This window comes from Prionailurus viverrinus, chromosome A1 (genome assembly GCF_022837055.1).
Source record: "Prionailurus viverrinus isolate Anna chromosome A1, UM_Priviv_1.0, whole genome shotgun sequence".
Classification (NCBI taxonomy): Eukaryota; Metazoa; Chordata; class Mammalia; order Carnivora; family Felidae; genus Prionailurus; species Prionailurus viverrinus.
Window position 1 is genome coordinate 182108590 of NC_062561.1, and position 26000 is coordinate 182134589.

At 39.8% G+C, this 26000-nt stretch overlaps 1 protein-coding gene across 3 annotated transcripts in view; it reads right to left on the bottom strand.

Annotated features, from left to right (window-relative positions):
- Positions 1-26000, bottom strand: part of TENM2 (teneurin transmembrane protein 2) — a 944724-nt gene that overhangs the window by 361482 nt on the left and 557242 nt on the right. For 2 of the 3 annotated variants that reach the window (XM_047877002.1, XM_047876993.1), the window contains exon 3: positions 17572-17781. The exons of the other annotated variant lie outside the window; for it this stretch is intronic. In XM_047877002.1, coding sequence (XP_047732958.1) covers positions 17572-17781 — 210 coding nt within the window. The remainder of the gene's footprint in view (positions 1-17571; positions 17782-26000) is intronic. 3 annotated transcript variants of the gene reach the window in all.

The following is a 26000-nucleotide window of genomic DNA, read 5'->3' on the forward strand; positions in this document are numbered from 1 at the left end:
GAAGAAGTTTATTAGTTCAGTGTGTTAAAACAAATCAGTGGTTTGAAACACATATATGCATGTCTTCATGTAACACAAAATGAGAAAACAAACTATGACTTAATATATGTGAAAAGATAGACAAAGCCCTATAACACATTGAGTACCTGGGGGAAAATAATAGAAGGAAACCATGGTGGCGGGAAGTTTGAGTCCATCAGAGATGAAACACTGTCCACTGACAAGGTACTGGAGTTTTCTGATCCTCAAATGTCTTATCTGGTAAGTAGGGATTTTAGTACCCTTTGTATATACCTCACCACATAGTAGTAATGTGGGTTTTAAATAGATACTGCACATGACAGGTCTCATCACCACCATCAAAGTCAATAAGCTAGATAACTGAAACTACAAGTTCAAATACCTACAGAGGCCAAGGAAATCACAGAAAAGAGTAAATGGAAAATACCTGCTCCATCTAAAAGGGACATCCTCTGCTTGGCTTAATTTATTTGTGGCTGTGATATAATGGAAGAGGTACTACATTTGTTGTTATTTCAAAAAAGAATTAAGACTACTCACATAAGATATCCTGATTTTCAATGTGGTCGCCTAAATAAAAACACTTAAAAAAATACCAGCAAAAACAAATGCAAGTAGCTTTGTAAGCTCATTTGCCCATTACCTCTGAAATAATGTATACGAGCTTGTTCCTTGAAATAGAAAATGTTATACTGACATAAGCGATGATTATTATTTAATATCATCATATGACCATTATCATTAATCCAGAGGGGCAACGTTTTTAGTCTCCTATCTTTGGGTGGGAAAAATTGTTTCTGAGCTTTTAAAGAGAGCTGACACACTGGGTGACACAAGACATCTTTGGAAATGGAGTAAATGTATTATGATTAGTTCTTGTTCTTTTCTTAGACTTGTGATATTTGAAAGAAAATATCTGGCCCCAGTTCTCCCAATACTATAAAGGTATATCATGTTCATGAACTGGAGGAATATTGTTAAAATGTCCACAAAATGTCCCAAAGCAATGTACAGATTCAATGCAATCCCCATCAAAGCACCAATGGCATTTTCTCAGAACTAGAAAAGATAATCCTAAATTATTTATAGAACCACAGAAGACTCTCAATAGCCCAAGCAGTCTTGAGAAAGAACAAAACTAGAGGTATCACATTTCTTGATTTCAAACTATACTATAAAGCTCTAGTAATCAAAACAGTATGTTACTGGCACAAAACCAGACACGTGGCTCAATAGAACAGAATAGACAGCCCAGAAATAAACCCATGCATATATGGTCAATTAATCTATGACAAAGGAGGGAGAAAGATACAATGGGGAAAAGACAGTATCTTCAAAAAATGGTGCTGGGAAAACTAGACAGCTGCACACATACAAATGAAACTGGACCACTTTCTTACACTATATATAAAAATAAATTCAAAATGGATTAAAGACTTGAATATAAGACCCAAAACCATAAAACTGCTAGAAGAAAACAGACAGCAAGCTCTTTGACTTGTCTTTTAGCAATATTTTTTGGACCAGTCTTCTTAGGCAAGAGCAACAAAAGTTAAAATAAACAAATGAGATTAAATCAAATCAAAAAGCTTTTGTACAATGGTAAAAAAAAAAAAGTACAACAAAATGAAAGAGCAACCTATTGAGTGGAAGAAGATTTTTCAAATCATCTGGTAAGAACTTAACATGACTTAATATCAATACAAAACAAAACACTAAATGAACAACCCAATTAAAAAGTAGAATACTTGAATAGATCTTTCTTCCAAAGAAGACCTACAAAAGGCCAACAGGCACAGGAAAAAATGCTCAACATCAAAACCACAAGGAGATATCACCTCACATCTGTTAGAACGGCTATTAGAAAAAGACAATAACAAGTGTTGGTGAGGATGTGAAGAAATAGGAACCCTCATGCACTATTGGTGGAAATGTAAATTGGTGTAGCCACGGTGGAAAACAGTATGGAGGTTCCTTAAGAAGTTAAAAACAGAACTAACATATAATCCAGCAACTCCACTTTTGAGTATTTATCCAAAAGAAAATGAAAACACCAATTTGAAGAGACATATGTTCATTGTAACATTATTTACAACAGCCAAGATGTGGAAGCAACCTAAGTGTTCACTGATAGATGAATGGATGAAGAAGATGTGGACAATGAAATATTATTCAGCCATAAAAAAAAGGAAATCATGCCATCTGTAACAATATGGGTCGGCCTAGAGAGTATCACGTGAAATAAATCAGAGAAAGACAAATACTGTATGATTTCACTTATATGTGGAATCTGAAAACACAAGGAAGCAGAAACAGAGTTGGATACAGGAAACAAACTTTTGGGGAGGGGAACAAAATAGATGCAGGGGATCAGGAGATACAAACTTCCTGTTATAAGATAAGTCATGGCCTATAACGTACAGCACAGGGAATACAGTCACTAACATTTTAATAACTTTGTATGGTGACAGATGGTAACTACACAGATCATGGGAATCGTTTTGTAATGTATAAAAATATCAAATCACTATGATGTACACCTAAAACTAATAGGATATTACATATGAATTACACTTCAATAAAAATAAATTATCCTAACATGACAGAAGAAAAAATGAAGGGTCCAAAAAGACAGGTGACATGGTGAGTTCTCAGTAAAATTAAGATTCAGATTGGATTCTCTGGCCCCCACTGTTACCAGGGCCCTTTTCTTTTTTACCATGACTTTCCTCTTTTGTTTCACAGATTCTTTTTATCTTCTGAACCCTTTCAGCAATTTGAGATCAATAAAGAGAGGCAGAAAGGGCCAAGTCTGCCCAGTGTAATAGGACTTTTTTCCTTCCCTGTGAATTATTTTCACAACCAATCGTCAGTCTCTTAAATTCTAACTAGTTTTCAGTTTTCAAGAGATGGTAAAGAAATGATAATACTAGCATCCTAATATTTAAATAAGTGGTGTCCCATCCTATCTCTTTGCATTTTTTTAAAGCAAATTGCTTGACCCGAGTGAGAAGAACATGAGAAGAACCTACATAGAAATAGGTGTGGGGTCATAAGCTGGTGAAGACCACTGCTCCTTATTGCAGCAACAAAACCTCTGATACAAATGTATCAAAGACAGCAGTTACTGCAGAAAGAGTAATGTGTAAACCAGTATCTTAAGCAGGCATAGTGGAAGGGGTGGGTGGGTAATGGTGAGATGCCCCAAGGAGATGGAAAAGGTCATTGAGATGAAAATAAGCTTGGGAACATGGAAAGAGTGCTCCATTACCACAGATGGGAAGAAAACACAGTGTCCAGTCATATGGAACAGAATGAAATGCGATTCCAGTCAAGTGTGAATGCCACTGAATGCATTGTAGAACTATTTGGGGAGCTGGAAGGAAGGAATAGGAGTCCTTTCCCCACCCCTCAGTCCACAGTTGGACATCAACACAATTCAAAAGCAGGAATTTGTAAGATCATCACTTAGATGAATGAATCTTTGTAAATCCTAAGTGAGGATGAGGGGTGGGAAGATGTGATAAAGAAAAATTGGTGGTCTTTCTGCATAGGGGCATGGACTATGCTGAGGTGTTAAAAAGATGTTACACCATTAGCTGAGTTTATTTATTTATTTTTAAAGTTTAAGCAAGGAGACGCAAAGTCGGCCTTTGGAGTGGAAAGGCGCAGGATGGGGGAACAGGAATGACAGATCACTGCCTTTATTGTTAGCTTCCCATGGTTGAATGTTCACTGATGGAACTGGTTCAACTCCAAGATGCTGTCTTAGAAACAATTATTGTTTTCCACTAAAATACAACTGTAGCAGAAAACATTAATTTAAGTGATAACTGTCCAAATTCTTCAATATCAAGAATGCGTGTATCCTCTCATCTTTGGATTTACAAGCCAAGAAATACGGACAATAAACAACAGAAATCATAAAACAAAAGATTTGACAGAAGATGACAAAAGAGAGTGCTGGCATTGGCTTGAGGGGAATCAGAGAAAAGCTGGTACTGGAATTCTAAAGTGCCACACAGAATAGTTTTCCCATACCTTATTAGTTTATTCAGATTCTAGAGTTTGAGTATTAACTGTATTTGCTTTCCTTACTGACTTTTGGTTTTCTGTGCCAACCTTGCTGTACTATGCCATCAACCAGAAATGCCTTCTTCATTCTTTACCTCTTCTACTACAGAATGAGGAAAACAACTTGGGAGCCAGGGTCTATCCCCACTACTTTCTTGGACGATTCTTTAGAAATTGAAAATATCCTCTGCCTACCTTTCCTCCATCCTTTGACTTCACTCACTATTTGTTGTTCTTTCACAATGTTGTTTACTGAGAGTCTGCTATGGGCCAGAACCTGTGCTAACTAAACACATAGAGTAAGTAAAACAGAACACAGGGAGATTTTGTTCTTGTCTTCCAGGAGCTTTAATATAAAACTGAATGTAGTCAAACAGCACAAGGAGTTCAATAAGAGAGAGACATGGGAAGGGAGATTAACCCAGACTAGGAGGATCACAAAGGTTTCTTGGAGAGAAGACCACCATGTGCAAAAATTCAAAGTCACAGCTGTGGCATATTCATGGAGTGGGGTGAATGATGAGAGATGGGGGCAGGGAGGGAGACAGAGCCTTTTACAATAGGCTTAGAGGTATAGACTATAACCAGGGAACAAGGGGATACCACAGAAGAGTTTCAAGCAGCAGAGAGACTTGTTTACATATGCATTTTACAGAGATTCTGCAGATAGAATTGTGAACTGGATTAACAGAAAGACAGACTAAAAGAAAGAAGGATCAATTAGAACCATTTATATCCCTGGGCCAAAGATAATATTAATTTGAGCTACGGGAGTAGCAGCAGGGATAGAAAAATATCTCAGTCAAAAATGATAGGGTTTGGCAATTTATTTTCGGTAGAATTGAGGGAAAGATGCCTTCTAGGTTTCTGACTTGAGCAAATGATTGGATGATGGGGCATGCACTGAGATAAAGGAGACCAGAGAAGGATCAGATGGAGGAACATGTTTGGGTTTAAATCTGTTAAGTTTCATTCCAGAACTGGAATTGACATTTGAATTGTCTATTGGACATCCTAGTGGAAATATCCAGGGCAGTTAGATACATTAGGTAAAAGATTTGACCTGGAAAAAGGGATAGCAGGGCCATAAAGTCATAACCAGTAATTTAAATTTTGAATGTGAATGATCTCCCCATGGGAGAGTGTGTAAAAAGTAAAGGAAAAAGGGCCTGGGTTTTAACTTGCAAATGCTTTGGCATTTAAGGGATAAACAGAGAAAAGGTATTCATAGGAAGACAGAAGTGGTCAGAAACAAAGGAAAGAGGAAGAGAAGTATGTAGAACCAGAGATGCCAAGGGAAAGGGCAGTTAAGGAGGAAGAACAGTCACAAACTGTGAGATCTGATTAGAAATGTTTACTAAATTTAGCAAATAGGAGGGTCTGGTGAGTGTAGTAGAAGTAGTTAATAACTAAGCAAAAATAATAGGTTGCAGAATAGGTGGGAAGTGAGAATAGAGTGAGAGAGGATAGAAAACACTTCCTAGAAATTTTTCACAGAGAGAAATAATTCCCTACATATTTAAATCCTGTTGGCAAAGATCCTCCAGGGAGGGGATACTACAGGAAGAAGGTGAGATCAGATGGGATCTAGAACACGGGGGGGGGGGGGGGGGGGGGGGGGGGGGGGAAGACGACTATGATGGTTTCCCATTGTGGCAGAAATAAGATAGGAGGCTTTGAGCTCTATACCCATAAACAACATCTAGCAGCTCTGTCTTGCTTCCTATTCAACTGGATGTTGATGTGTGTTGAATTGTTCCCCTGAAAAGATATGTTGAAGTCCTAACCCTTGGTATCAGTGAATGTGATCTTATTTGGAAACAGGATCTTCACAGATGTAATTAAGTCATCTTAATTATACTGAGTAAGAGTGAGCCCTAAATCCAATCACTGATATCCTTAAAAAGGGGGATTTGGAGACCCAGAGATACACACAGTAAGAAGATGACCATGGAAAGATGGAGGCAGAAATTAGAGTTACATTGCTACAACCAAGGAATGCCAAGTGTTGCTGGCAACTATTGGTAGCCAGGAGAGGGAAGGAAGGGTTTTCCCCAAGAGCCTTTAGAGGGAGCATGTATCAACCAACACCATGATTTTGGACTTCTGTCCTCTAGAACTGTGAGAGAGTAAGTTTCTATTGTTTTAAACCACCCAGTTTGAGGTGCCATCTAACAGTAGCTATAGGAAACTAATACAGATTGCCAAAACCAGGAATTCCCTAGACTAGTACCTAGAGATTATGGCCATACCACCAAAAACTTAGCATTAGAGGCAACTACCTCAAAGGCACCATCAACTCAGGGCAGCAGCTACTAAAAAAAATGAAAAAATAAGTCTTCCTTAGATAAACATGCATCTTTTCTCATCACGCCATATGGTACCCTCTTCTGTTCTAACAGTGATCAAGCTCACACACACAATCAGAGATGATTTTAGATCTACAAACATTACAATGACCTGCAGTCAACAGGCCCAAGTAGGAAGGCCTTCACTGAAGATGCATCTGCCTCTATACAGCTTCTGTCTACCATTGTCCTTTTAAAACTGGATCAATGAGAATGCCTTGAATGCATCTCGACTTGCACCAAATATTAAATGATATAGAGAGACCAAAGAAATGACCCTTGTCTTTAAGTGGTGACAATTTAATGTTGACACAAGTGACTTATATGCATGAAATACCAAGAGAATATTACAAATCAGAATGTAATGAAGTGCTAAATTGAATAAGGCAGACTGTAAGACTGTGAGGCAATTCTGACTCTGGCTCACGTTGGGCAGAGTTGGTTGGGAAAACTTTGGGAACAACATGGGACCTGTACTGAGATGGATGCTGGCTTAGTAATGAGGAAGCAGAGTGTTACATTACTCTCTCTGTTTTGTGCCATCCTAAGCTGGGGATTTTTAGTAAGTCTGGGGGCAGGGTTGGGATAAAGAGCTAAAGTCCTAACACCTGCACGGGGCTCCCTAATCAACAGAAACAAGTGTAGTCAAATCTACAGATATGATAAAAATGCTCCAGTGCCTAACCATTCAACACCTAGCACTGTCTCAGACACACAGCCCTTGATCAATACATATTTGCTGAATGACAATACACCTGAGAATATTAAATAGCTACCATTTGGAGGTTCTGACATTGTATTAAGTGTTCTGCATGCCCCCATCTTTTGTATTTTCTTTTGATCAAAATTTAGAAAATGAACTCAGTTTAAATGATAAAATAGTTATACAACATTTGGTTCAAAAATAGCAATCATTTTCCATCACCACCAATTTTTTCCTTCCCAGAGGCAACTATATTTACCTTTTTTTTGTTTGTTTGTTTGTTTTTTTACATAGGAGAGGCTGATCTTGGCTTTTTGCTCTACCTTCCCAGTACAGATGTATCTTTTCCATCTCCCCATCTTTCTTAGATAATGCTTAGACTGTAATTAAATGTTGACACTACTATGGCCATGTAAATGCTATTCAGAGCTAAACCATGTAGTAAATCATGAATATTTTTAAATTTTTTGATTATTTTTTTTCTGGAGTTGTCTTTTTAAAATTTACTTTAGGAGTGCCTGGGTGGCTTAGTCCATTAACCGTTCAACTCTTGATTTCAGCTCGGTTATAATCTCATGGTTTGTGAGTTTGAGCCCCACATCAGGTTCTGCACTGAGAGCTGGGAGCCTGGTTGGGATTCTCTCTCTCCCTTTCTCTCTGCCCCTCCCCCCTCCCCTGTTCTCTCTCTCTCTCTCTCTCAAAATAAATAAACATTAAAAAAAAAGATTTACTTTAATTTCTATACACTTATCACTCCAGAGACTGATTCCTGTGGGTCAAGTTCCTGTTGTACTACTTAATTACTAAGTATCCTTAGGCAAGTTACTTAACCAATCTGTGCCATAGTTTTCCCTTCTGTACAACAGGGATAATAGCAAAACACAGTGTAGTGGTGTCAATTTCTCCAGACAAAATACCACAAAGCATGTTGTGGTCAAACAAAGTTGAGTTTACTAACTCACTGCAAGGAGGAATGGGGAACCATGGAGTGCTTCAGTAGAAGGGGACTGTAGGGGGCTGTGTTATGTGATCTTAGAGAAGGCTCAAGGAAACAGGTTCACTCTGCATTTGGTGCTGTCGGAGAGGGGGTGATTCTGTGATCAGACATTTCAATGTATTGTATCTATAGGAAGGGTTGACAAGCAGAGGCTGATGCTATAACTGATAAAGAAAGAACACTCATTTCAGCCTGGAGAGGGAAATGTTTTGAATATTTGTGTTTGGGATAACAACCTTGTTTCTGTGTTTAAGCAATATTATAAAGTGGTGTTATTTTTATTTCATCCTAGCCACACAGTGGCCTTGTTGCGTTTTGGTGTTCTCCAAGATTGTTTCTACTAAAGGAGAGAATACCATGACCCAGCTGGGGATGCCAGGCTAGCTCCAGACAGCACCTCTGCCTAGATGTTGGCATCAGGCTGGTTCCTAGCACCAAGGGCTACTTTTCTCTTTCTCAGTGGTGAGGATTAAATGAGCTATCATTTACATATAAAAAACATTAGTAAAATGGTTGCCATAGAACAAGCCCTTAAAATGTTTGTTATAGGACACTAAAAGCACAGGCAACAAAAGAGAAAAGTAGGGAAAGTGGACATCAAAATGAAAAACCTTTGCTTATCCAAGGAGACTCAAGAGAGTGAAAAGGCAACCTGGAGAATGGGAGAAAATGTTTGCAAATCATACTTCTAATAAGTGACTGATATCTAGAGTACATAAAGAACTCCAATTCAACAGCAACAAACATCTTATTAAAAGCTAGGCAAAGGACTGAAGCACATATTTCTCCAAAGACAACACACAAATGGCCAATAAGTACCTGAAAAGATGCTCAAGATCACTAATAATTAGAAAAATGCAAAAAACCCCACAATGATCTATCACCTCACATTCATTAGAATGGCTACTATAATAAAAAAAAGGAAACAAAATAATCATCAGTAAGGACAGAGAGAAACTGGAATCCATGTGCATTGCTGGAGAAAATGTAAAATGGTATAGCCACTATGGAAAACAGTATGGCAAGTCCTCACAAAATTAAACACAGTTACTGTATGTTTCAGTGATTTCACTCCTGGCTGATATACCTAAAAGAAGTCAAAGCAGGTACTGGAACAGATGTTTGCACACCCATGTTCATAGCAGCATTATTCATAATAACCAAAAGGTGGAAACAACCCAAGTGTCCATTGACCTATGCATGAATAAACAAAATGTGGCATAGAGATACAAAAGAATATTGTTCAGTCTTAACAAGGTAGGAAGTTCTAACACATGCTACAATATGGATGAACCTTGAAAACACTGTCCTGAGTGAAATAAGCTGGTTACAAAAGGACAAATATTGTGTGATTCCACTTCTAGGAGATACCTAGAGTAGTCCAACTTATAGAGACAAAATAATATGGTGGTTGCAGGGGGTGGGGTGGGGAGGGGAAGTAGAGAGTGTTTTATGAGTCCAAAGTTTCTGTTAGGGAAGATTAAGATGTTTGGAGATGGGTGGTGGGGTGATTACAATACTGCGAATACATTTAATGCCATAGAACTGTATGCTTAAGAATGGTAAAAATGGTGGGGGTGGAGTCTGAGTGGTCAGTTGGTTGAGCGTGCAACTGTGGCTCAGGTCATGATCTTGCAGTTTGTGAGTTTGAGCCCCACATTGGGCTCACTGCTGTCAGCCTGTCAGTACAGAGCCTGCTTCAGATCCTCTGTCCCCCTCTATCTGTCCCTCCCTCACTTATGCCCTCCCCAAAATAAATATTTAAAAAGTGGTACAAATGGAAGATTTCCGGTTATATATATATTACTACAATAAGTGCTAGCTAAACTAAAAAACAGTATCAAACCTGACCTCTGCTCCAACTGTCTAATTCTTTCAAAATATTTAATGCAAAAAAATGCCATTTAATATTCATTACAACTGTAGAAGCTTTATTACTTTTACTACTGTTTTACAGGTTAAAAAAAAAAAAGGAGACCTAGATTATGTTGTTCAACATTATTGTGTTAGAAAGTGGCTGAGCTATAATGTGAATCCAAGTAGGACAGACCTCAGAGTCCAACTCTTAAGAATATGGTTACTCTGTATTATTTTGGGAGACGTCAAGAGATTTACCTGGGGCTAGGACTCTAACTTCTATTGAAACTGCCCATTGGTAAATGTAATCCATCTTTTCATTCAAGAGAGAACTGAGATATCTCTAATAAGGGAATGGGGCCACACTTTAAAGTGGCTATTGAAAAGTATGCAAGAAGCTACTTAAGATTAAATGCAGTTTTTAAGGGACTTTGGGAGAAGCTGAAGTTCTGGATAAAAGCTGTTAGGGCAGGAAACTGTTAAGATGTGGCATATAGCTACTATTTTCTGGGCTTGCCTAGGACCTCTTTGTGTATGTACCAAGGAACAGGGACAGAGATGGAGAGGTAGAATGTACACAACACTTATCGACCTTGGGAATTTTGTCAATAGCAAGATTATTTGCTGAGGAGGAGCAGTTCTGTGCCATATGTCACTTCTATGCTGCGCATCTCCAAAGGAATTACCTGTCCATCTTGCCTGTGTGCTCATTTGCACCATGGTACAGAAAAGCGGTTCCAACCCTAGCTGGGCTGGAAATTGATGGACCTTCAATCAAAAAGTGTATCTGTGTTGCAAGAAGGCACATCAGAAAAGAAAAGGTCTGGTCTCTGTTTGCTGTACTCCTGGGCTAGTTACCAGCATCAGGAAGGAGTCTTGAGAACCATCATTTCCCAATTCTCAGGGTAAGAGACATTGTTTCAGAGGCCAGGGTGAATCTCTAGGAGCCCAGGTCAGTGCTGGAGGCAGTATGCTTTTTCCACTTGCTGCTGGGTTGGCTTTTAACATTTTCAGCTAAGTGTTACAGTCCCCCAGGTCACATTTCTCATCTTCTGCCAGAAAGCGGTAAGGAGCTGCTTTGCTGACTGTAGGTCAGTGGCCTAGAGGGTGGAGCGAAATCCAGACTACCCAGGAGGAGGGTATGGGGGCCCTATAACTGGGACAGCCTGGTCAAGCTGGGCACAAGGGACTTACAAAAAGAATGTTAGAGCAAGAATGGAAGGTTAGAGACCTTTTGGTCCCAAGGACAACCTTAACAGGTAGGGAAGCAGTAGCACAGGGTAACTGAATGATTTGCCAAAGATCAAGCTGTGAATCAGGGACAGAGCAGAGAACAACCGAGTTCTCCAATTTCCACCTCAGAGCTGCCCCATTATGTCTGTGATTCCCAAACTTATCAGACCAGAAGAACACTTGAAGGGAGCCATAAAGTCACAGTTTCTAACCCCCTCTGAAATTTATTAAACCGAAGTCTAGGGGAAAAGTGTGGGGATATGTGTGCTTCTCAGAGAAGTGGAAGAGTATTGTGTGATGCTGTCATTATTTTTTTCAGACTTTAAAAAACTGTAGCCCATCCCCCTTAATATATTGTTTTCACTGCATTCTGTGCAGTGCATATCTATTTAAGCTACACAAATATTTTAACATTTAAGAGAGGGATGAGGAAAAAAGTCTCTGAAGTTAGGAAAGTTGGATTTGAAATCCAGGTTCTTCATTTCCCAGCTTTGTGATATGGGCAAGTTACTTCACTTCTCTGTGCCTAGTTGTCTCATCAATAAAATGGGTACAATGGCAAACCTTACTGCCTTGGGATGTGGTGGGGGGGGGGTCACATAACAGTAAATGAAGAAAGGTATATGAAGTGCTTGGCCTAACAGCTAACATGAGGGGAGGAAAAATTCTCAGGCTGAGGGCCGAACCCCATGTAGCTATGCACTTAGGGCAGGAGCAGTGGCTGTCTCTGTGACCTCTACACCCTTGAGACACCACCCTGGACTTGGCCACACTGCCCAGGGGCCTGGGAACTCCTCTGGAGGAGAAGCAGCCAGGGCCAACCACTGCCTGGGCCCCAGGAAGGGGTTACAGGGAGCTCTGAACATCTGACTCAGCCAGGTTGAGCCAGGGAAGAATTTAGAACCAAGTGGCTCACGCGCAAAACAAACTCATTGTGATAAAGGGAATGACGTTGGGACTTGATTTCCAGACCCTAAGATCACAGGTGAGAAAGGAAGTCTTTCCCAGACAGGTGTACCCTCTCTGGTCAGGAGTCCTACCCAGAGTATCCACCCTGTTCTTTGCATCGGCCCTGCCACGACAATGTGCCCAAGCAGGGTTTTTTAAAACCGTCTCATTTAAATATGAACTATAAAGGCCTACAGTGCCTAAAAACGTCCAAAACAGAACACAAAAGAGGTCTATTGAATATTTTTTATAAAATAAGCATATTCCCCACGTGGAGACATTCTGATCTGCCCTCCTTCCCTTTAATTATCTGTTTTTTTCCATCATACATGATAAAAATAAGTCAATTAATAAAATGAAGGGATGTACTGAAGACAATTAATTAATTTATTTAATAAATATTGAGCATCTGCTATGAATCTGAGATCAGAAACCCTGCGGTGGAGGTCTCCACATGATGGAGTGAAGCAGAGGAGACAGCAGAGCCTACAAAGGGCAGAAGATGAAGTCAAAATGCAGGACATGCGGAGAGGTGGCAAAGCACCTCACACCGTACAATGACTTTTAAAAAAGGAGTCAGTGTTATCAGCACAGGACAATCATCAATGTGCATAGTAATTGCTGTGAGCTCTTCAGAAAATCCAAAACTGAATTAAATTACACTGAGCATAGCTGCTTAAGAGGGCAAGACAATTTATAGTATGTTAGAGAAAAGAAATTCACCCAAACCTAAAATATAATAAGGGGGAAGAAGTTTCATTAACTTAAGAAAAATTCTGGGTACCCCCTTTTTGCTTGTCCCAAATCCAGCCCCATGGACGATGGGTGGGCCATCCTCGAATGGTATGCTTTCATTTTCATCAGAATATAGAAGTTCTAACATATCTGTGGCTATGCAGACAAATTTGTAACATAGAATATCTGTTTTTATAGGTCTAACTACAACCTCAAAGTCAGTTAATTCCTAGAAAAATTTAGTCATGAGCAATGATATTTAAGGACTCTTGTCTCCGGGAATGAGGTATATACATGGTAAAACTAAGGTTTATCTATGGATCAAGTTTTATCCCTGGGCTGTGCAATGTTTGGACATTTGTAGAATTGTCTTTTAACTGCAAGTGTTTTCTATGGCTTATGTGGGGGACATTTACAAGAAAATTTGACAGGAAATTCTTTAGCAAATGTATTATGGCATGGTACTGAGAATTTAGTCATCTGGGATGCACACATTATCTCTTTTAAGGGAAATTTATTTCTGGCCTCCCTATGAGAATTCATAGAATTTCCCTGAAGAAGTTGATTTGTTTTCATCTCATGGATGTTATGCATCTTGTCCTAAATGTGTTTCCCTTTTTTCTTTGGTTTCTAGGAAGCTTACAATCAAGTTTTCTGCCTATCTTAAAAAACGGAATGTGACTTTACATATGAGCCTATACATATGTTTCCCACCCTATCTCCCATACATTTTTCCTTCACCCTTATTGTGTCATCTAATTATAGTTTTCCAGTAAAAAAAAGTGTTATAAGCTATCAAATATTATGGGGGAGATATAAGAAAATGAACAAATGAATAGATGGTTGAATGAGTGAATGCATGGATGGCTGAATAAATGAATGGAGTTGTTCTCTACACTGGATCTTGGCCAAGAGGTGGGAAGTGATGGAGTTCTTGCTTTCTGATGCTGAATAAGTAAGGTAATCATTAAGTTAGGTAAGCAACTGAATTCTTGGGCCACTCACGGAAACCTGAAGCTGGCTGGTCCTAATGTACTATTTTTGTTTATAATTAACTAAGACATTGCTTTTTTTAAAAAGGGCTTGGGGCACCTTTAATGCACAAATGAAGACTCTCCAACGGAGACATCTCTTTTGCCACAAAGGACCAAATGAAAGGGTCCTGGCAGAGACTTCCTTTTTACATTCCTTCTGTATAGTTTGATGTTACTAATGAAGGTTTTAAACCCTTTATTTAGACTTAAAAAAAAACCCAAAATGCAACCTTTTATGAGAGGGGAGGTGAGCCAATGTTTTCAGATTATCATGTGGCTGCATGTATATTTTCTGCCTTGTATGCTGATAGCAAACTGCAACCCTATTCTGATTTGGAAGGTTGTCTTATTCTTCCATCTGCAGGATCCTCCATTATGCTGCTGCTGGGATCCAGATTTTTTTCCAGATGAGTTATTTCATAGGATTTGAAATTATGCTTCTGTATACAGGAAACAACTCTGGAGCTAACCCGCTCTGGCAGAAGATCAGAACACGGGATGAGCCACTTGCCAGAGCTCAGCTACCTGGAAGAAAATGCTTGAAGGGAAAGGAAAACACCACTCTTCAAAGCATCTCACTAGCTGTATCTGGATATCTGCTCGATTGGCATAGATTGAGGGTTAGAACAATTTGGCTCCGGAGGTGCTGAGGTTTTAGTACTGTCCACTAAAAAATACACTACCATCATAGAAAATAATGACAGTCAAGTCATAAAGGTGAAGTTTTCTTGTTGCTTTGAGGATGTTTTCATGTTGTCAAAAACATTTTAGTTGTGTAGTTTATGTCCAGTTTGTCTCTTTAGAACAGAGGCTCTTTGGGCAGGAAATGTGCACAGTGACTCTCCTAACGATGGGCTTCACTAATGTTAAGTATTAACAGCAACAAGAAGGGGCCAAATAAAATTTTTTTACTGTCATGTATGGGCTGAATATGTTGGAAGAGGTTTTATTTCACATAAGGAAGAGACAAAGATCAAATTGGTACCAGATCTTCAGAACACAAGGTCAGTGACAAGAAACCAACTTAAAAAATTCTGTGTAATTAACCAGCTAAACGTAACACAACCAATCACCTGGTCATTTTGTTTGTGTCAAGACACCTACAGAAAATCCAGCCCCTTTCATCAAATTCAATTCAGAACACGGAGACACAGCTTTGTACTTTGCATCTTCTGTGTCAAACTCTATTTTCGATCCTTTATGTCAAATCTAAATTCATGGCAACAGCATTCAGATCTTGATAGAATCCCCAAATCGCCCTAGACCCCAAATCCATTCCACAAGACACACACACACCTAAGAGTACACATATTTATACTGGATTTGCACTCACTTAGCTAAGTGAGAGTCAAGAATTTTGAATGACTGCCTGTTGGCTAGAGCTTTAGCAAGTTTTCATATAAGTACCTGCTGAAAACAAGGGTATTGCACAATCGGGTGTTCACCCCTCGGGTGAAGAAATCATATCCATACAGCTCTCATTTGGGATGAAAATGGACCCTCAAATGTTCTGTGGTATTTTCCCTGTTACTGAAGCTTAAATCACTATCAATCTTAAGCGAGCTGAACAAATTGATGTGACTGATGAAAAATGGATAAGTTTGACTCCGAACACACAGAACTGTTGTGTCCACCAAAATGAGGTCTTGATTAGTCAGAAAGCCAACAAAAATACCCTATCAACAACTTACAATCTGATACAATGTCAAAAAGGAAAAGAAATCACTCAGTGTTATCACTGAGAAAACGTTCTGTATAGCCCTGAGATACAAACTGACCTCTCTTATGGAAATCATCTTTGCCTGGCTATCTATATATGCATAAAAGGATATACTTTTTAAAAGCTCATTTTCTCCCTAATAATTGTCTGTTTTTAAAAAGCTATCAGCAGGTGCACCTCATTTCAAAAGCCTCTTGTCCTTCATAATACAATATTCATCACGATTACATAGTATGAAATAAAAAGCAGCAAAACATAAGCGAGGATAGTTCAATTAAATGCAACATAATCTCTGCAGCAAAAAGTGGTTCTGTAGCTAAAATCAGGTTCCAATGAAAGGAAAAAGGGAATATATTTCCACATATTTTTAATTATATAGAATTTCCTCAAACATGATTTTTCATAATATATTCCATTAAGTTAACATCACATTTGAAGAAAGAGCATTTTCCGATTTCATTTTAAGCCTGATTTTGAGCAATTACAGTGTCATTGTTCCGCGGTAGAAAGGTTGAATTCATTTACTGTGTGGTTATGCTAGTTATGATTGATGTCTCTTCTCCAAATGATAAACCAATCACCCCAATGATGTAATGTCATTTTAAGAGTGCCATAATCACATTTCTCTCAAACTAGAAGCTCTGATGAGTTCTAATAAAGATTTATGGTAGATTAAAGGCCTTCATAATATCAACAATGGATTGCTCATTTGATGAGAGATTTGATTAGGTAATTTTTTTGAAAAAGAATACGAGTTTACTAAATATATCAGGCCTGGCTTTGAAGAAGGGCATGGGCCATCATAGAGAGCAGTCCATCATTCCATCTTCAGAATGAATCATCTTCAGTATATTTGGGGGGTCCTCTCTAAACCAGAGGTTGAGGCCTGTGGTGGCATATTCTCGTGGATGAAGCCAAAACACAACCTCACCAAGGTGCACTCTTGGCATGGAAAGCTCCTTATTGCCTTTGATGCGATATGTTAATTAACATATTGAGACATATGTTAATTAACATAACTCCAAAGCTTTTGGGTCAGGAGCAATTAATTTCTGAAAACGTCTCTCTTTGGGCCATGGGTACTTAACCCTAGATGTCGTCCACTCCTATGTTTGTATGTTTTGTGAACATTTCACCAACAAGACATCAAAATAAGGCATGACCATTGCTGAGCCCAGGGCAATTCTACCTAAAATCCAGAGATTGGAGCTGCAGCAGTAGCCACAAAATCCTCACAGGTGGCACAGAACCTTGTGACCAGTGCCTCTGCTCTGTGCAGGTGAAAACCACAAGGATAATTCAAGTTTTAGAGCAATATTTATCATGGTACCATGCGATCAGCTTGTTAAATTCAAGTGAAGTGGTACATGCTGAGGGTTATAGGAGAGGTCACCCCCCAAACACTTTAGACTTGGCAAGGCATTCAGTATTCATGTCAAGGGAATGCATTTTAATCACAAAATCATCTAAACAAGCAAGCAAGAAAGAGTCAGAAGCCAACCATCAAAAAGCAAGAGATCTGAAATGCACACAAATTGGGCACGTGAGGGTGTCCAGGGTCACTCGGCTATGACCAGAATGGTAGTAATACAAAATTCAATATTCCATTGTCTCTCTACACTTCACCTTTGAGACCCGAGTGCTCTCATGTGCAGCAGTGGGCAAATCCCTCTCACTAAAGGAGGCCCAAGCCCTGTTAAGATAAGCAAAACCTCTTTAGTAACTGCGACCTTCAATAAATGTATCCTGGAACAGCAATGCCACAAAGCAACAAGCGTATTTCACCTGATGCTGCCCAGACCACCTTCTCCCCAGCCCTCGAGTCAGAGTTGTTACTCTGCCGGAGACGTGAGAATGTCACACAGACAACACCACACATTCAGACACCACAGTTTCCTTACCACTGCTGGAGGCTTGCTGGGGCCCTGAGCATGCTCTGAGCAGGTATGAATTGGGGGAGAACTCCTCATCAGGGTTGGTGTCCATGATTTGATGGGAGGTGTTGCTGTCTAGCAATGGCATCTGGCAGCTAACTGGTGGAGGATTATGGGAGCTAGGCAGCTGAGCAGATGGGAGGAGGCTAGACGAGGATGTAGGTGGAATGGGACGACCTGGGAAAGAGGACAGAGGGGTCAAAGGTCAGCAATGAGTGTCATGAGAGCATCCAGAGAAAGTTACATTGAAACCACCTCACAATATAAATATCCAAAAAAAAAAAAAAAAAAAGGAAAGAAAAGAAAGAGAAAGAAAGAAATGCTCCAAATGTTTTTTTTTGAGTGTTTTGATGTTTCTCCAAATGTCCAAATTCATACTGCAGGTAGCTACATATTTCACAAAATGAGCATGAGTGGAAATATCCATCTAAAGGGCTGAAGTGCAATCATTCAGGAAAACATCCATTTCTTTCTATCTTCCCTGTTACAGCCCTACTATAATTCCCTATAATCTCTCACTGGACTATCTCTTTTACTGGTCTCCTTGCTTCCTCTCTTGCCATACATCCAGACACTCCCTACTGTCTGCATCCCTTCTTTACAGCAGCCAGAATGTGTGTGTGTGTGTGTGTGTGTGTGTGTGTGTGTGTGTGTATAATGTTTATTTTTGAGAGAGAGCACGCGTGAGCACGAGTGGGGGAGGGGCACACTGGATCTGAAGTAGGCTCTGTGCTGACAGCAGAGAGCCTGACAAAGGGCTCAAACTCATAAACCGTGAGATCATGAACTGAGCTGAAGTCCGATACTCATATGACTGAGCCACCCAGCACCCCCAGAGTAATATTTTCAAGACAGAAATCAGGTTTCATCACTTTCCTGCTTGGCACCCTTCAATGGCTTCCCACTACATGTAGAAAGAAACCAAGACTCCTTGTGATGACCTACGTGTTTTGTCTCCTCTGGCACAAGCTGCTTCTTCCACCTTACTTCCAATAGTGGCCTCTACTTGCCCCCTTATTCTCCAGCCAATGTAGCCATCTTTACTTCTGTTGCTCGAACATGCCATATCATTCTGTCTTCTGAGTCTTTACATTTCCTGTTCCTCCGTGTGGAATATTCTCCCCACCTGCCATCTCACTGATTTTTACAAGCCTGCTCCTTCCCTAGAAACTTTTCCTGTTTGCCTTCTTGCAAGCTGCTCACCTATGTGCTCTATCCTATTAGCCTGTTTAAGTTTCTTCATAGCCCTTAATACTATGTGAAGGTGGACATCTGCCTACATTACTCACCGCTGTACCCTCAATAATTTCCTAACGAACAGCACTTGCAGAATGAATGAGCAACCAAACTGGTTTAGGGTAGAGGTAGAAAGGGCCACACATTTGTATCCTAAAGAATTTGCCAATGCCTCCACTCTGTCCACCACCGTTTTGTTCTTGTTTTGTTTTGCATACCATGGGGGAATTCCTACAAAGCTCGGCTACTCCAGGCAGGAGGAAGAGCAGCCAGCCCGCAGGTGGTGGGCAGTAACTTGGAGCTGCCAGAGGGTCAAAAAGTTCTCCTACCACACAGAAGCCTGCTGCAACCTCTCTTTCACATGGCAGGGAGCTCCTGGCAGCCAAATTGCTGAGTGAAGATAATTGCTGTGTGTACTTTCACCTGATTCACCCTTACATGTTGGGGTCCTTGCAATTGCTTGCATGCTGGTTTGCTCATTTGGGAAGTTCAAAAAAATGAGCCAAGACTAGCAGCCCATGGGATATGCCCTAGAGCTGGAGGTGTGGAAAGAAGGGTAGGGTGTTGACAAAGCAAACGCAAGAAATCAGGTTAGAGTTTCAACTCAGGCAAGAAGTATCTGAGTCAGAAGAAATGTGTTTTCCTGCTTTTAGATGGACTACATATGTGAATATGTTTTCAGCATCTCAAATGGATGCCATTTTTTTGTGGCCACCTTTACAATTGTATTTCTCGATCTATTCCTCAGGGCATTAAATGTTATTGTTAGATCAGTTTGGTTCAGTAAAATTTAAAAGTGAGTCTTATGTATAATCCACTCAATATTGAGAACATAAAAAAAAGACAGGGCCACCTAGGTAGCTCAGTTAAGTGACCAACTCTTGATTTTGCCTCATGTCATGATCTCATGATGCATGAGATTGAGCCCTGCCTAGGGCTTTGTGCTGACAGTGAGGGACCTATTTGGGATTCTCTCTTTCCCTCTCTCTCTGCCCCTCCCCTGCTTGTGCAAACATATTCTCTCTCTCACTCAAAATAAATAAACAAACATAAAAAAATAAGACATCATTCTTACCCTCATAGAGGTCACAGTCTAGTGGGGGAGGCAGACAGTAAGTACCATGTGATAAGAGGAGGAGGCATGTAATGACATGGTGTTGTCGAGGTGAAGGAAAGGGACACTTGGTCTAGCCCGGCCAGGGAGAGGTCAGGGTGGAAAGTTCAACAAGAATTCCCAGGACAGTTGATGCCTGAACAATCTTTGAAACAAGAGGAAATGGACCTCTGGTAAGAGGAAACATGACAAACAGTAGCATCGAGCCCCCAAGCCACTAGCTTATTGCCCTTTTTGAGGGTGGGAGTTGCAGAAAGAGACACGGAATAAGAGACTCTTACAGCTCACATGTTAGGGGCTCCTGTCCAGGAACACAGTTAACAAATCATCATCCTTGAAATAGAACAATGGGTAAGTGGAGTTTGATTTGAAAAAATCAATTTATGTATAACAGTTTGGAAGCCATGTAAGGCATGTTCCTACCAGAGGCTCTCACAAAGCGAGCCTGAACACCTCAGAGTTCCATCAGAGTTGGGGCTAACATTAATCAATACTTCTCCCATAGTTATCCCTCTACTAACTACCATCGTTAGGATTTTAACTGCCAATGTTTTTGTGCAATGACTGTCTGCCACTCACTGTGTCAGCCACTTTATATATAACATCTATTTCCCAAAATAATCCTATGAGGTTAGAATTATTATAATCCCCATTTTGTAAGTGGGGAAACTGAGGCACAGAGCAGTAAAACTCATAGTTAGCAGGTGACAGGGACCAGGAGTAAAACTCAGGTTTGTGTGTTCCAAAATCTACCCTCTAACCACTCTGTATTGCGTTTGCCCTAACAGCATGATGATGACAACGATGACAATGATGATGGAGGAAAAGGAAAAGGAGAAGGCGAAAAAGAAGAAGACAATGACCTATAAGGAGCAGGGAAGGTTGATTTACAAATCATGTTTCCTGTTTCCCATTTCCTAGTCCCAAGGCACTCTCAAGATTTCAAGTAAGAAACATTTCTTTGAATAAATGGTTATTTATAGCATCTATCATCTGGCAGAGTTCAAAGCTTTTCTTGTAATTTTGTTATGAAGTTCAAAGTGGTTCCTTCACAGCAGTGTTACCCTGTGCTTTCTTCAACGCCCTGAATTTGGAGGTGTCCTGACCAGGGCACAGTGAAGTCAGCGTTGTCGTCCACTTAGCAGTGAGGCTCTGGTAAGAACAGATTCTAACTCACAATCAATAGGCTTTAATGTTTGTATTATTGAGGCATATCTGGAAATGCATGTTGAAGAACAAGAATGGCTGGAAGCCAATTTTTAAATTCCTTTGAGTGACTGAGGTGGAACTGAAGTTCAAGTGCAATTTTCCAGGAGCCTGATATGATAGTTGCTGTGAAATCACTCTTTACATGAACTTTTTGAAATTTTGTTCAGCATGAATTCATATCATATAGTACAGACAGAACTGCTTTTTAATTTATACAAATATAGACAATGGAAGAGCAGTCATACCACAATGAAAGCACTGGGGTTACATCAATGTATTGAAATACACATCATGGAACTGTCTGATTCCTGTTATTTTCCTGCCTTCTTTAAATCTGTGCTTTGGTAACTCCTTAAGCTGCTTGATGGTACCTACCATTACTTGGGAAATTTCTCAGTCCCTAGATCTGCCCCCAATCAAATTGTGTGCTGTTCTCTGTTTGCTATGTCATTTGCTAATTTTGTTCACTTATGCTACATTTTTCCCCCGACTATTCCAACTGACAGAGACCATCTGTACAGACACAAACAGGTTCCAAAGTACAGGGGAAAAAGTTGGAACTTATACAGGCTCACTTTATAGACCATGATTTCTTACTAAAATACCTAGTGTGGGATGGGCGTGTAACCAGGGGTATGTACTTATCTAATTCCTACTTTATGCATTACACAGACGCCCTGACCCCCAAACTATTTCTGAAGTTTCATTTTGAATGTGTAGAGAGTCCCCAGAAAATAGAGGGAAACTTGGTTTAATTAATCTGTTAAAACAGCAAGAGGAAACATGCAAAGGCAGCAATATGTCATTCATTAAACTCATATGGTCTTGTGTATGTGTGGGTGTGTATGTGTGTGTCTTTTCCAAGATCCCCATGTAAATCAAAGTCTAACTAATTATCTGTGTGATTGGGTTCCCCCACAACCTTGAAAATGGAGACTAATTTAGATTTTACTAATTTATCTTTTTCCAAATGAGTAAGATTTTGAGATAGTTTCAACTCGTAAAATATTTCTGATTAAAAGATCTACAGCTGGACAAAGAAGTTCCCTTGATAACTAGGATAGATTGGTAGTTTTGGATTGCTGTATTGAGTAGGATTTGGGGGTGCCCTGGATTCAGTGGAAAACAGTGGCATGATCAATTAGAACAATCCTGGACCAGGAATAGAGGAAAGGCAGAAGGTGCCAAGAGCTTATTTGCCACCCATGATCCAGGCCTTCATTCACCAACAGCTTCAGCCATACCTGAAAACTTCCTTCATCCTACACCATCTGTGTTTGAAGGAACGTTACTCCAATTCCCATCACCTCAATTACACCACCATTTCCCTCCTTAATCTGATTTGGATTCAACTTTAGTTCTCCAAGAAAGGGCTACAATCTCCCCTCCATCCCCAAAGCAGTAAATATTATCTGTGAAATTGCTGGTCTGCCCAAATGTTGTTAATACATCCACTAATTTATGATAGGGACCATGTTGCAGATCAATTCCCAAAATTCACTTAAAACAACTGGTTCCTTTTTCATTCAAAAGATTAATGGCAAGAAGATATTAAGATATTCTATATAGACAATGCACAATTGATCTATGTAGTGACAAGTTGTAAGAATATTTGGTGGAACAGACAGAATGATCAGGAGACAGTAAAAAAACAAACAAGAAACCAAAAAACCAAAACCAAAAAAAAAACCTAAACAAACAAAAACCGAGTACCAGGAATAAGCAAACCCAAAATAATAATTTCAATGGCGGTATTACCACTTAAAAGTAAGATCTCGCTTTGTGCTAAGAAATGAGCAAATATTATGCATGTATTTTTCTTTTCAATACTCACAAATTTTCTATGAACCAAGCACTATTATCACCCCCATTTACAGATAAAGAAATAGGCTATCTTTCCTATCACTGCTCTGGTAGCAAACAGCAGAGATAGCTGGATTTGAATCCAGGCAATCTGACTCCAAAACCCAAGCCTTGAATGGTTCATTCTAGTATTTCTGCATCAGACAAGAATAATTGCTAACAAATGAATGGGATGTGAACCCCAAACTCATCAGTCCCCTTCTGGAATGTACCATTGAGGTTATCCTAGGGGAGGTAATTAACCATGGGCAGAATCAAGGCTCCTCCCGGAAATTACCACAGTGACCATTCACATCGGATAAATAATGATTTGTGAAGACAGGAAGCAATTCGTGAACCAGAAACTGGAAATCCTCTGTGGCTCTGTAAGTTCAAGAATTTAATAAAAAATAGCTTTTGAGTTAAAGTTGAGTATTGCAAAATAACTGTATTAACGTAGACTAAACAGTTGGTTAGAGAATTCAAACAATTGTCCTAATGACATTTCCTAGTACTTTCTGCTTATTCAGATATTTGACTAACCATTTTCCTCCCCAAATGCTTGAGGTTTGTGAAACCCATATTTTTGATGGCGATAAAGAGTGAGGTACCTATTTGTGTAAAGAGAAATAATTTCAGTATCTGAGATATTCCGTTCCTATTGCTTGTAATCAATGATTTTTTTAGAAATGTGGGCCTACTTGCTTTTGAGTTCCATGAGAACATTTTTCAGGAAAATATACCAGTTTTTGGAGTTCTGCCTAGTTCTGCAAATGTGGTTTGCGGAGGGCTGTGTAGTGGGACATTCTTCAAGGTATGATGGGCTTCAGTGACACACTGGGGCATGGTAGCCATAGTGACTGCCACAAAAGGCACAAACAAGGTACCCTGAAACTTTAGCTGAATTCTCTGCCTCCAGCTGAAGGGACATGGCCGAAGCCACCACACATCTATTCAGCCTGTATCATGTGCTAAGCATCAGGCTCAGGGATTTTATTTATGCCCCTTCCATAATTATTACAACACTGTCTAGAGATACACCTGAGAGTCATTACCAAGATGGCCACTCAGGTGTGTGAATTGCCACAGCTACAATGGATTATTCCGAAGCCTGGAGTTGCCAATTTATTCCATCCTCAATTTTCACCATGACATAAATGAAACCTTGGACTCCACTGGATGTGATCTTTTGCAAACGTTTGTTTCTGCCTTCATGCATGAAGTATTTCTGTGCACTATGCAACCCATTCCTAACTTCTTGGCCTGCCTCATTGTTTCTGTCCTCCAAAGCCCACATGAGGAAGAGAGAGGCATAGACTTTGGAGCCAGGCTGACTGAGCTCTGCTACTTTCTGTGTGAGTTTGAGCAGCTTACTTCACTTCTCTGGGCCTGATGATAATAACAGGGACTTCATACATTGTTGTGAAGACTGGAGAGAATATATATAAGGTCCCTAGAAATGTGTTTGACACATGGTAGATACAAGGGCCTAGAGGGAGCTAATGACACTTGGAGCTTATTGCTTCCAATTTGTTCAGAAACAACTACTGTGTGTGTGCATGACTGTGCCATAGGTAGGGAGGCTCAGGGAGATGCTGAGGCTGGAACAACGCAGCCTTCTTACCACTCAAGGGGAGACACTGCCTGAGAATGAAGTCAACAGGGCAGCAAGCAGAGATGTGCTAAGAAGGGAGAGACATTCCTAATGGCATCAATAGAGTACCTGGAATCAGCCAGGCCTGAAGCAACATTACCACTAATGTTTTCAATATATGAACTAATTTATTCTCTACTCTACCTTAATTTTTTGTTGTTTTGTTCTTTAAGCCAGCTTGAGTTGATTTATGTCACTTAGAACCAAACACATCCTGCCTGAAACTTATCATCAAGCCCAAGTGAGAAAATGACTTGGCCAATGTCACAAAGTTATTTAGTAGAACTGAAAATAGATTCCAGATTTTCTGTCTCCAGTATTATAAGAATTCCATGTTCTGTAAGCTGACTCACTTCCTTTTAAATCACAAGAAATCAAACATGTGGGGTCCCAGAGAAACCACTTATGGTGGAAAGTATCTAGATTTATAAGAATATTGTGGGTACTAAAGAGGACAGATACAGGCAGGTAGCTGTCGACTTGTTACCCATCAAGCATGCACTGTAGCAGCTGTTTGTCTTCAGAATTGGAGAGGAACTCAGATCACCTTCTAGCAGGTGCTGGGCCTTACATACACCACACTGATCTTGGGGTAGGGTTAGAGGGACTCCATTTCTTATCTACATTTTCAATTTTTAAAAAAGAACAGAGACAGTAGTTTTGATTATAATTATAGAATGCAGAAGACCACAATGAATGTAGCGTCTTAAATTAAAATACAGACATATATACGTTTATATTTTATACTGATATTATATTTTATATATTCCCTGTAGCAGCCTGCTTATATTTATTGCTGATGTTAGGTTGGATATGTCATTCTTAACAAGGGACAATGTTGCTCCCCAAGGGACATTTGGCAATGTCTAGAGATATTTTGATTGTCACAATTTGTTGTGGTGGGGAGAGGATGCTACTGCCCTGTAGTGGGTAGAGATCAGAGATACTGCTAAACATCTTACAATGCAGAGAATAGTCTTCCACAACAAAGAATTTCCAGGCCCAAATGTCAGCAGTGCTAAGGTTGAGAAACCCTGGGTCAGCAGGAGTGATGGCTTTAGATTAGTATAGTTTATGTTACATGGTCAATATTTAAGTTCTTTTTTCCAATTGATAAGAATTGGACAGATATTAGAAGTGAAAAATTTGATTCAGCGAGAATCAGATCACTCTCCACCCCCATAAGAAAAGTTCAAGCAAATAAATTTACATTGTCACTGGGACATTTATGTTAGAAAGCAGGAACATTTCCCTAAGTTGAGTCTAAGACGTCATTGGGAGAAATTATAGGATGCCTTTGTCTGGAGATAGGAGACCTGTTTACCATGAGATAGTTGGGCT